The 11900-nt window shown below is 35.4% G+C and overlaps 3 protein-coding genes and 5 non-coding genes across 10 annotated transcripts; 3 read left to right on the top strand and 5 right to left on the bottom strand.

Moving 5' to 3' along the window:
* Nucleotides 1-340: 340 nt before the first annotated feature.
* dsb-3 (Double-Strand Break factor) lies at nucleotides 341-2458 on the top strand (the record flags this gene model as incomplete). 2 transcript variants are annotated; one of them, NM_001268377.3, is made up of 6 exons in its annotated part: nucleotides 341-745; nucleotides 1171-1286; nucleotides 1333-1429; nucleotides 1488-1577; nucleotides 1626-1816; nucleotides 2165-2458. In NM_001268377.3, the coding sequence occupies 6 exons, from the start codon at nucleotides 341-343 to the stop codon at nucleotides 2301-2303; spliced, it is 1038 nt and encodes a 345-aa protein (NP_001255306.1). The 2 variants fall into 2 exon arrangements, with proteins under 2 accessions (NP_001255306.1, NP_001255307.1); NM_001268378.1 differs by lacking the exon at nucleotides 2165-2458 and adding an exon at nucleotides 1858-1966.
* A 96-nt stretch (nucleotides 2459-2554) lies between these two features.
* On the bottom strand, nucleotides 2555-2680 carry C46A5.14. Its single transcript, NR_056238.1, has one exon. It is a non-coding gene; the product is annotated as an Unclassified non-coding RNA C46A5.14 (non-coding RNA).
* Nucleotides 2617-2693, top strand: C46A5.15. The gene has a single exon (NR_101932.1). It is a non-coding gene; the product is annotated as an Unclassified non-coding RNA C46A5.15 (non-coding RNA).
* On the top strand, nucleotides 2623-11872 carry C46A5.4 (Peroxidase). Its single transcript, NM_068871.7, has 20 exons — nucleotides 2623-2749; nucleotides 3922-4122; nucleotides 4268-4382; nucleotides 4426-4539; nucleotides 4803-4897; nucleotides 5085-5261; nucleotides 6812-6922; nucleotides 6969-7257; nucleotides 7300-7464; nucleotides 7512-7602; nucleotides 7646-7771; nucleotides 7820-7949; nucleotides 8071-8207; nucleotides 8254-8576; nucleotides 8658-9079; nucleotides 9253-10109; nucleotides 10170-10666; nucleotides 10937-11085; nucleotides 11132-11354; nucleotides 11481-11872. The coding sequence occupies exons 1-20, from the start codon at nucleotides 2632-2634 to the stop codon at nucleotides 11752-11754; spliced, it is 4614 nt and encodes a 1537-aa protein (NP_501272.2). The 5' UTR covers nucleotides 2623-2631; the 3' UTR covers nucleotides 11755-11872.
* On the bottom strand, nucleotides 3965-3985 carry 21ur-15050. The gene has a single exon (NR_056237.1).
* On the bottom strand, nucleotides 3966-3986 carry 21ur-14371. Its single transcript, NR_056236.1, has one exon.
* On the bottom strand, nucleotides 5312-6560 carry col-14 (the record flags this gene model as incomplete). Of its 2 annotated transcripts, NM_001047458.7 has the most annotated exons (3): nucleotides 5312-6064; nucleotides 6175-6450; nucleotides 6508-6560. In NM_001047458.7, the coding sequence occupies 3 exons, from the start codon at nucleotides 6558-6560 to the stop codon at nucleotides 5356-5358; spliced, it is 1038 nt and encodes a 345-aa protein (NP_001040923.1). The 2 variants fall into 2 exon arrangements, with proteins under 2 accessions (NP_001040923.1, NP_001040924.1); NM_001047459.3 differs by lacking the exon at nucleotides 6508-6560 and having other exon boundaries at nucleotides 5356-6064; nucleotides 6175-6446.
* On the bottom strand, nucleotides 8114-8261 carry C46A5.13. The gene has a single exon (NR_056235.1). It is a non-coding gene; the product is annotated as an Unclassified non-coding RNA C46A5.13 (non-coding RNA).
* Nucleotides 11873-11900: the final 28 nt, after the last annotated feature.

Raw genomic sequence — 11900 nt, 5'->3', positions numbered from 1 at the left:
TATACTTTCAATATATTTCTGAGTTTGCATCGATTTATTTTTTCCCGAAACACGATTCTCGAAATATTCACTAATTAGCTTAATTCACTTTGTGAGCAAATTTGGCAATTTTAATTTTAATTAAGCGTATTTTAAAATTTTCTCCTCAAATGATGGAAAATGTACCTCAATGACAAAAAACTCGTGTTTCAAATAAAAAAAGATATTTCAGCGTTGCAAAAAATAAAGAGCTAGTCAATTTTGAAACACCACGCGAATGAATCACCTAGTTTTGACATTAAAAAAACCCTTATAAAAAATCGTATTTCACTGCATAACCGCTAATATTTCATATTTTTAGATGATCGAAATTACCGATGATGAGGACTGGTTCCACTGCGGTGTCTTAGCGTTTTCTCTTGAAGTTGTCCGCCAGAAAAATAGTGATATTGACGATCGGATTTCCGTAGATGAGGATTTTAGTAGTCCGATTAATATCAAACTATCTGAAACTCAACAAATGATAATCGATGAGGAACCTGAAGAAATTGATGCAGATGTCGTAACTCCGAATTTTTCGAATGATCATTTTCTTCAGCCAAGAAGATGTTCAATGAGACTAGCTGTTCTAGAAATAGAAAGACAAGAAACTGCCATGAAAAAGAAAGAAGAAAGTAAACGACAGAAAATTAAAAAAACAAAAGAACGGAAGAAGCATGCAATTCAAGCTGCGAAAACTCGTAAACAACGGAACGAGATCGAAGAGGTGAAAATAAAGATAAATGTTTAGGGAACTCGGTTTCCTTCACAAATATAATGAAATTATATATTTTTAACCATACGAAATGCCAGCTGAAAATATAAATTATTGGGGATACTGAAATTCAATTGTTCCAAATTTCTCTGTTTATGTAGATCTTGAATTGATTCTCTTCATTTCCCTTTTAGTAAATTCACAGTATGGGAATTTTTTTAATCTCCATCTTCAAATTTTGTGATTTTTCAAATATTATTTAGAGGTTATCCAAGTGCATTTTTGTCATTTTTTTGTCCCTTTTTCCCAATCCAAGTGGGAACAAAAATGCATTTTGCACCCTTTAGAAATTTCGAACTAAATAGCTCCAAATGGAAATTATCATAGCTACCGTACTCCAAGCGTATTTTATTGATTGATTTATCCAATATTTTCAGGCTTCTCAAGCTCTTCTCCGATGTTTCCGTTTGGTTGGAAACGCAAAAACCAAAAACGGGAAGCGTAATATTTCTGTATGGGAGGATCTCCATTTATCTTCGTGTGAATTTCTCAAGTATGATTCATAAAATCTAATTTTTTACCCCAATTCTTATTTTCAGCTTTATTTCTGATACGAAATCCCTTGAGAAGTCAAAGTTTCAAATTTTTCTTGTTAATGGATGTTCCGCTTTGAAAAACACAATGCTGGCTGCCAGGGTATATTTTTCGAAGAAATTTATTCAGTAATTAGATATTTATAACTCGGCATTTTCAGCCTAGAACTGAGGAAACGCATCAACTTATGCTTGGATTCATAGTCAGTCTTTACAAGGCTTATGATGTGGCTCTACGTACTGGAGTGATAGTAAGTTTATGAATAATTTAAATGTACTAATCGTTTTGTCCATTTCAGACTGTTGGAGGTGATCTCTCGAGGTTATTAGAACAAGTATTTGGAAAATATTTGTCAACTCCGAAGTGGATGTCTCCAACTCATGTACCTTGGATCCAGACAAAGAATATTTTCAAACTTTTACTTTCGATTATCGAGATTCCTGAGATAATTTACGACTTGATTGATCTGCTGTGTAAAATGCAAATTAAGTAAGTTTCTGCTGAAAAATGATTTTGATTCATTATTTTAGTGCTCGAGAAGCACTAGCTAATAAAATCGGAATGGCCACAAATAAGTTCATTACACAGATGAAGGGTGTCGATGTTCCGATTTTTCTCAAAACATCAACCATTTTTTAACTTTGGGCCCCGACTGGACCAAAAGTACGGTACCCGGTCTCGACACGGCAAATTTTTGATAATCAGGAAAATGTATGCGCCTTTAAAGTGTACTGTAATTTCAAACTCATTTCTACCGAATTTTCATGAATTTTGCATAGTTATTCGGAAAAAGAAAAACACAAAAAGTACTATATAAAAAATAAAAAACATTTTCAGTGTCAACCGGAAATCGTTAGAATACAAAGAACATGATGAAAGCTTCAAGGCGTATGCTGCAACCCAGATCAACCATTTCTACACAATTCTTGCTAATCGAGTGATGTTTTTAGATAATCAACAGAGATATAGCAATTGATTATAATCTGATGAATAGTGTTTTTATCATCATTTGTATTTTATCAGTTCTAGAATTTTGGAATTTTTCATGCTCCCGTTACCTTTTTAAAACTTTTAGTTTATCTATCATGTACTATTTTTCAAAAATTGCCCAGATTAAATGTTTATTTTAAAAAAATATCTGATTTTTCTCACATGTCTCATTAATCACAAATGACGTAATCGTATGCATAAGCTTATGAGATGGACAATTCAACAAGACCGGTCCAAATCTCGAAGCATCATCTTTATTATAATTGTTATAAGCGCGAAGCCCAGCATCATTCATTTCTCCTTAAAAAAAGGAGATGAGAAAACGCCTTTTATTCCTTCTTATTCTATTTTCCACGTGCTCAGCGAGCCCGTTTCCATGTGGTCCAAGCTTCGTACCGTGTACTCAGAAAAGAGCATTTTCCAGTTTGATCCGTAAGTTATGCTGATTTTTTTGACAATGATATTGTTTTTTCCACATTGAGAAAGCTTTCGACATATTTGAAATTGATTCAAATTAGGTCCATTAACAAGAAAAATCGATGCGAGAACCCATTGAAGCCAAGAAATGGGCGGAGCCTATTTCAGTATATTTTTGTTAGTTTATTCAAAACTTGTGTTGAACAAAATAAACAATAAAAATCCTGTTATATTGATTTTCAGAAGTGAATGAGTTCGATCAAGAGAAGGAATTATTTAGAATTTGGAATTAGGCCCCGCCCATATTGGCCATTTTTCGTTTCTCCTTCAGAGCTTCTAGTTTTTTGAACGTTCCTTTCTGTTACTACAAGGTTTGAATGGAACGCTGAAAGTGAACTAATTTTAATTTTACAATTAGTGAGCTATTTTCACGAGGTGATTTAGTTTTGAAGGAGAAATTTTTGGAAATTTTCGGCTAATATTTGAACTATTTACACCGATTTGTTTTGTATTTAACACATATTTTTTCTTTAATCGCCAATTCGGTAAATATCGAAAAACTTTAGTTTCAAGTTGTTTCGAGTATTTTCTAATGGTAGTTACATTGAATTTTATCTAAATTTTATCTGTAGAAAATTGTAAAAAATTGATGATTTGGATGCTAAATATGGAAACAATTCGCAAAATGGATTCGAAATCAAGAGTTTGAGCTAAAACTGTAAATTCCTATCAAGAAAAAATAAATACACACTTCTCGAGAATCCACGTGTAGTACGCGATTTGGGTAAATTTACACAAGGTCGAATTATAGATTCACACAGGCGTTCTCCAATTTTCAGTTTTTTAGCCTTGGTTACGGTAACACGAATAGTCAGAGCTTCAGAACACTTTCTAAGTTTATGTTCCAATACACGTGACGTCACTTTTCCCAGCGTAAATGTAAATGTACAGAAATTTCGGGAGATAAAAAAAAACATACTACTCTGACGTGGCAGTCAAACATTTGTAATTTTCAGAATTCAAAAATTCAAAAATCTGAGTTCCCATTAGACATCTTCTTTCAATCTTTCATCAATCAATCAAAACGAGATTTTTTATGCGAATAGCGTCACATATACATATAATGATTGTTATCTCTAATGAAATATGTCTGTGTTGTCTAAATATTAAAGGAAAATAACTTTCAGATTCACCGAATAAACAATTCAACAAAGAGTTTGGAGTAGAGTTTGGAAAACATTTCGACTCGGAACCCAGTGAAAAAGTGAAAAATGAATTTAAAAAATCGATGAAACAGGAAATTATAACAACGGCAGCATCTTCAGCAGTTCGTTTAACTGAAAAATTGTTCAATGACACTGAAAAGCTGATGAGCGACAAATTTGATGGTAAGTTAGGAAATTGGCTGTTCGAACTTAAAATTCAACTTTATATTTAATTATTATTTCTCTGGAATAACTGAAATTTGAAAATAAAGGGGTCCCTAAAAATGTTGTGACATAGTATCCGAAATTAAAAATATTTAAATTTCAGACTCATTCAAACAATCAGAGCTTGCATGGCTTCATTACACATACGCGGATCAATATGCAAAATATTTATCATTTTCTGCAATATCTTCGACTCTTGCTTCACAAATGATTTCCGAGTTTGAACGGAGTCGCATTCTCATATGACAATTTAAATTTCAGAAAATCTCCAAAAACCTTGAAAAGTATGATTCAGTTCTTGCCAACAGAAAATACAAAAATGAAAGAAATTTGTCCGGTGAATCAGATCGAAGAATGTGTTATTGGAAAGTATAGGTAAAATGTTATGCATTTTTGAGTTTTGATAGATCATCCTGGTGTATTCATTGCCTGAACTTTGCAATTAATTTGTGTAATACAAAATTACCACATGAAGTCTGTCTATAACCATAGAAAGCTTATTTTTCAAAATTAATCACATTTTGCCACACTTTGGAAGTCGCCCATCAAAAAAACTGCGTGTCCGTTTTTTTAAATATAGTTTTGAGATTTTTTAAATTTTTATTTGACAAGAAACTCTGACGACAAAGAAACTGCAGATCGTATACTGGACATTGCAATAACGTGAAAAATCCATTGAATGGAGCTTCCTACGAACGATTGAAACGGTTTCTCCCCGCTGATTATTCCGATGGTGAGATATTTTGGATTACGGTATTTACGTTAAATTATATTTTTGACCAAGCTTCCATAAATATCAGTTAGTACTCATGCAAAAATAAAAATATATTTGAACACTATGGTAGATTACAATAAAAGCGTAAAATCACAAATCTATGTAAACATCTAACCATATCTGAAATAAGCTAAATTATTTACAGGAATATCTGCCCCTCGTTCAAGTAAATCTGGTCAACCTCTTCCTTCTTCTCGAGCTCTATCAGCTCTTTTTACACCATCGCCATCTGGACATGCCACGTGTTCACTTTTGATTGCTCCATTTTTATCATTTATTTATGATGATATTGTTCATGTTCCAAGCAATCGAATTTTCAAACGTAAGTATACAAATCAAAATTATCCTACAGATTTTCGATACAAACACGAAATTTTGAGTCATAAAATATTTTATTGTAAAAAAGAAAAAAGAATCTAATATCCTGGAGCCAAACGAGCTGGTGGACAATGATCGCAACTTCCTGGAGCTCCGTTGTCTCCTGGTTGTCCAACTTCTCCTGGTGCTCCATTTTGTCCTGGTTGCCCTGGTGGTCCTGGGAGCCCTGATGGTCCTTGGCCACCTCCCTTTCCATTTTCTCCTGGTGGTCCAGCTGGTCCTGGTTGTCCTGGTGGTCCTGGTCTTCCTGGAGCTCCGGCTCTTCCAGCTGGTCCAACTTCAGTCTTGTAGGTTCCTGGCTCTCCTGGTGGTCCTGGACGTCCTGGTTGTCCTGGAGCTCCTGGAATTCCTGGTGGTCCACGTGGTCCTTGATCTCCTGGTTTCCCGTCCTCTCCGGCATTTCCTGGGGCTCCTGGTGGTCCATCTGGTCCTGGTTGTCCTGGTGGTCCACCGTCACCTGGTGGAGCCTCACATGGACATTGTGGTGGGAAGAGTGAGTGTGGATCTGGTCCTGGTGGAGCTGGGGGTCCTGGAGGTCCAATCTCTCCCGGTGTTCCATCCACTCCATCGGCTCCATCACGTCCACCATCTCCAGCTGGTCCTGGTGGTCCACGATGACAAGTGCAGCACCCTCCACCTTCGGAGTTGAATGATTCAACTCCAACAGATGGATTATCGTATCCAACCGGTTGGTCACGGAGTTCTTGGTCGTGAAGGCGGCGAGCCCAGAAGTCTTGGAGAGTGTCACTGAAATACTCAGATAAGAAATGTCTGAATAGTGTTTCTTTAATCTTGAAAATGTTAACTAATTAATGCACACAAGCTCAGGATTCTAATTTTATTGTCAATGTACTTACCGTTTCTCGAGTCTTCTATGATTGAGAACAATGTTAGCCAATTTTGCTGAATCCTTCTTTCCTCCAGTTTCAATATCCAACATTTCTTTCCACATATCTCTAGCTCTAGCCTGGCAGAATTCAAGATCAAGTTGAACTTGAGATTCCAAAGTTTGAATATAATGCAAAATTAATGGAAAAGTGATAAGGCATGATGTAATGGCAACAGTTGAGAACACCACAGCCACAAAGGCAACAGGCCTCAATGATCTTTTTTCTTTTTCGTCAGACATCTTCCTGTAACGAACAAAAATAGTTGAAATAAAAGAAGAAGAAAAAGGTGAAGCCACTTACAAAGACACCAATTTGGCAAGAAGAATCAGTCGAAGACGTGCGCGTTTTGCCATACTTATATACTTTCATCCGTTCCGCTACCTCGTCCGCGCAAATGCCGTCACTGCGTAGTGTCTATGTATCTTCAAAAGATGTAATATCTTATTGAAACGGTAGCCTGTTCACTTCACACTATTGAGGTACCTTTAGTAGTAGAGAAAGTCAAATGTGAAAAAAAAGCTAGGAAAATTTTTGATAACAATTGTTTTTTTTCTGGAAATACGAGCTGAAATTAAAAAAAATAAATAAATATTTACCATTTCAGGCGACTTTTACGGAAATGACAAGGCGATGCCTCTTCCATGTTGTAGAGGAGACAATTCCCATCCCGAATGCTTTGAAATTCCAGTACCCGAAGATGATACTCTTCAATCAAGTAAAACTGAAATTTGAAACTACATGACTTAACTTCAAACTTTCAGAAAATGTGAAATGTCTTCCATACTCCCGTTCTCTTCCTGTTCCAAATCCGAAATGCTCATTTGGCCAGCGACAGCAAGCAAATATGGTAACTTCTTATTTGGATCTCAGCCAAATTTATGGAAGTACAGAGGGAATTGTTAAAAAGATGAGATTACATAAAAATGGAAAACTTGCACTTCGAGCTGTCGGCGGATTCAACAATCAATTGGGAGTGCCTCCAGCAAACTTGGATAGTTCAATTTGTAGATCAAGCACTGGGAAACCGTGTTTATTGGCTGGAAATAACAAGTAAGAAATTATAAGTTATAATATAATTCTTCATTACTTCAGAATAAACTTTCTTCCAACTTCTGGTGCAATTTATACAATTTGGATGCGACAACATAATGTAATTGCTGATAAACTTGCATCAGTAAATCCACATTGGGATGATCAAAAAGTATTTGAAGAGGCACGGAGAATCACAATTGCACAGTTTCAACACATTACTTTCAAGTTTGTTGATTCTAATTCAATTTCAAAATGTTTTTGATTTTTTCCAGTGAAATGGTACCTGTTTTGGTAGGAAAAGAACAGTTGAGAGTAATGGGAATTAAATTGCAAAAAAATGGATATGATTCTGGTTATGATATTGTAAGTTTAAAATCATTTACTTCTAGCATAAAATAATTTAAAGAACATTGATTCGTCGGCTTCAAATGTGTTTGCTTCGGCCGCCGGACAGTTTTTCTTGACTCTTCTGCCAAGTCAATTTAACATTGAAGATAAACGATTTTCGACAAAAAGCGAGTCTCTTCTGAAGGTAGGGAAACGTAAATTGTGGAGTGACATGATTCTGATATATTTTCAGCATTTCAACGATCCGGCTCTTATTTATGAAAAAGGACGAATCGACGGAATGTTGAAATTTTTGTTGAATGCTCCAATTGAAAAACCAGGACTTCATAGTTCTCCATTATTGAGAACTGCTTTTCAAAAAAGTGAGTTAGTTTTAAAAAAATAAGAATTTACAAGATTTATTCTAATAATTGTATTAAATTTACTATTTCAAAATTCTTTGAAACATTTTTTTTTTGAAAATCGAAAGCTCAAATTTTTTAGAAGACATTGCGGATTCAGTAGATATAATTGCAATGGTTATTCAAATGGGAAGAGATCATGGATTACCGAGCTATTTGCAATGGAGAACATTCTGCAAACTCGACGATTTCAGTTCTTTCCTGGCTCTCCAAACAATTGTAAGCAACAATATGACAGCTAAAAGCAACAAGTATAATATTTCAGTTCAAACCATCTGTTAACATTTCTGACTTTGAACGTCTCTATGAATCTCCAGAAGATATTGATGTTTTTGTTGGTGGACTCTCCGAGCAACCAACAAAAGGATCGCTTCTGGGACCAACATTTGCCTGTCTTTTCGCACATCAAATGGCTCAAACTAAACGAGGGGATCGGTTCTGGTATGAAAACTTTGTATCTCCATCAGCCTTCACTGTGGATCAAATAGATGAGATTAGAAAGACAACTATGGCCAGAATCATCTGTGATAATACCGATACAGTGACTCATGTACAACATCACGCTTTCTCTTTGCCAGATGATTATGGGTATGATAATGTTTTATATTAAATTGTCCTGTTTCAGAATTTAGTCTATATCCAGAAGTCTACTTAACTGATTAATTTCAGAAATTGCCCATTGAGCTGCAACTCTACTGGCATTATTCAAGTATTTGATCCAAAAGCATTTAAAGACGAAGAGAAGCTTACCAGCCTCCCAATTACAAAAGAAACTGTTGAAAAAGTTATTCGTCTTGGTCTAAGACAATGGCAACGTTATGAAGAGGGTGAAGGTAGAAGAATAAGTGCACAATTATCTGATTCTTCACCATCTGCACTTTTGTCTCATGCTCTTCTAATGGCTCCAAAAAAAGAATCAATCGATATTGCAAGAACAGCTTCTGTTCTTAGAGAAGCTACAAATATTTTAATATCTGGAAATGGGCTAGATAAGGATGAAAGATTACCAGATCTAGACATAGGGACACTTCAGAAAATTCTGCCACAAATTGATGTTGGAAGTGTTATTGGGAACTTCACTCCATTTTTAGGTGGGTTTCATTTTTCCAGTATCACAGCTATCTTTAAAAATAATAGACCAAAGAAAACAAAACATTTGTTGATTTTATTTCAATCGGAAAAAATGTATACCAAAAATATCACAAAATGGCAGTCCAAACGTCATATGTAGCATTTTTTAAATTTATCAATAACCAAACTTCAGCACGAGATCCTCTTCCAAAAGAGCAATGCCTCCCTGAACCACTGCCTTGTGATCACACTTCAAAGTATCGCACATATTCTGGATGGTGTAACAATTTGAAAAATCCAAAGTTTGGAAACGCTTTCACACAAATGAGACGTCTTCTGGATCCAGCCTATGATGATGGTTTTGATACTCCAAGAACTCGCTCTGTACTTGGATCTGAACTTCCATCTGCTCGAAAAATCTCAAATATTGTGCATAGTGATGCTCCAAAATTCCATGTAAAGTTTACTCATATGCTTATGCAATTTGGCCAAATTCTTGATCATGATATGATGCATTCTCCAATTTCTCGTGGACCAAAGAATACAATTCTTAATTGTTCATCGTGTGATTCAGCTCAAACACTTTCAATTCACTGCTTCCCTATTAAAATCGAAGCAAATGATCCATTCTTCCCTTCAAAACATAGTGATGGACGTCCAAGATGTATGCCATTTGCAAGAAGTCTTTTAGCACAAGTATCACTTGGTTTCCGTAATCAATTGAATCAATTGACATCATTCCTTGATGCTTCAACAATTTATGGATCGACTCAGTGTGAAGCAAACAAATTAAGATTGTTCAGTGATGGAAAGTTGAATTTCACTGATTTAGGCTTTAATAAAGAAGCATTACCTCAAGGAAATCAAGAACGAGATTGTCGTTCAGTTCTGCAGAATCGGCAACGAAGATGTTTTGTTGCTGGTGATGAAAGAAGTAATGAGCAGCCGGGTCTCACTGCAATTCACAATATATTCTTGAGAGAACATAACAGAATTGCAAGATATTTGAAGCAAATAAATAATTTCTGGAGTGACGAGAAGCTCTTCCAGGTTAGTTGCAATTCTTGAATGTTGTATTGAAATTCCTATATAAACCCACCTAGTTTATAGGAATCCCGTCGAATCAACATTGCACAACTTCAACACATTATTTACAAAGAATGGTTGCCAGTGGTTCTTGGTTGCCAGAATATGGAAAAATGGGGTCTAATGCCACAAACAGCTGGATATTTTGAGGGTTACGATGATCAATGTGATGCCACAATATCCCAAGAAATGTCAACATCTGCATTTCGATTTGGACATTCTTTGATCCGTGGTGTATTCACACGAATGAATGACAATTTCCAAAACATGACAAATCATGTAAATTTAACTGAAACTTTTTCGAATCCATCTCCAGTTTACGATAAGAACTCCGGTCATATGGAGTCAATCTTAATGGGATTAATTGGAGCAAACAGTATGGCTTTTGATCGTCATATTGTCACGGCTGTTCGGAATCATTTGTTCGCAAAACCTGGTGGTCCACTAACTGGACTGGATCTTCCAGCAGTGAATATTCAAAGAGGCAGAGATCACGGAGTTCAAGGTTACAATGCATATAGGTTTGTATTTCAATTTAAATTTTATAAAACCGGCAGTAGATGAAAATGCCTACATTTGTGGCGCGAAATGTCTCCAAGCATATCTTTACGTTTTGCGTCAACCGTTTCTGTCATCACAATTTAGCAATTTCCCTAGTTGTTCACTTGGGTTTCTTAGGCGAAATATTTAACACATAATTACGAGATTAAGTGGTTAACCTCGATGGGTATCGGCTGAGCATATTGTTCGCATGTAAACATTTCAAATTTATATTTTAAGAAGTATTTCAGAAAACACTGTGGACTTCGAAAAGCATCGGCTTTCTCTGATCTTCGTGATGTCATGAACTCAGAAGCTGTGACAGCTTTAGAAACAGCTTATGCTCATGTTGACGACATTGACCTGTTCCCGGGAATCATGAGTGAATCTCCAACTAGAGGTGACCCGGAATTTCTACTTGTTGCTTTTTTAAAATAATTATTAAGGCTCACTTGTTGGCCCAACATTAGCATGTCTTATTGGTGAACAAATGCAAAGATTGAAAAAATGCGACAGATTTTATTATGAGACAAGTGATTCAATGGTTCGATTTACTCCAGATCAACTTGTCGAAATTCGAAAAGCCAGTTTGTCAAGAATTATTTGCGATAATAGTGAATATGCCGCAAATATTCAACCCAATGTGTTCCTTATGCCAGACGATCTTACGTAAGTTGGAGATTTATTGAACAGGTCTATAAATGATCATTTTCAGTTTAATAAACATTTTTAAAAAATTTAAAAAAACAGTTTTCTTATTAATAATTAGTTCAAAAACTTAAATATAATTTTCAGAAACTCTCCGATGACATGCTCTGAACTTTCTGAGATTGACCTGAACAAATGGGTTGAACGAGACTATTGCCTTGTTGATGAACGTGTAGTTAATCGTGGAAAAACTAAACGAATAACTCCATGTATCACCTGTACATGTACATTAGAAGGTCCTGAATGTCATTCAATCACAATTGATGATTGTTCTCGTCTTCTTCGTGATTACTCAATCACTGATATTCAAAAGGATCCAGTTTGCCTCATTCAATGCTCTCAGCAACTCAAAAAGCTTTGAAATAATTTATTTATTTTTTATCAAACTCTAATTTTGATATTCTGACCTCTTACAGTATTCGTTCAAACCTTCTGGTATTCCATTTCATGTACATAAATAATATGATTTTCCATACCTCTATTATCAGGCACAAACAATGTTCATTT

Source organism: Caenorhabditis elegans, chromosome IV (genome assembly GCF_000002985.6).
Source record: "Caenorhabditis elegans chromosome IV".
Taxonomy (NCBI): Eukaryota; Metazoa; Nematoda; class Chromadorea; order Rhabditida; family Rhabditidae; genus Caenorhabditis; species Caenorhabditis elegans.
This window is presented reverse-complemented; position numbering and strand designations above follow the sequence as displayed.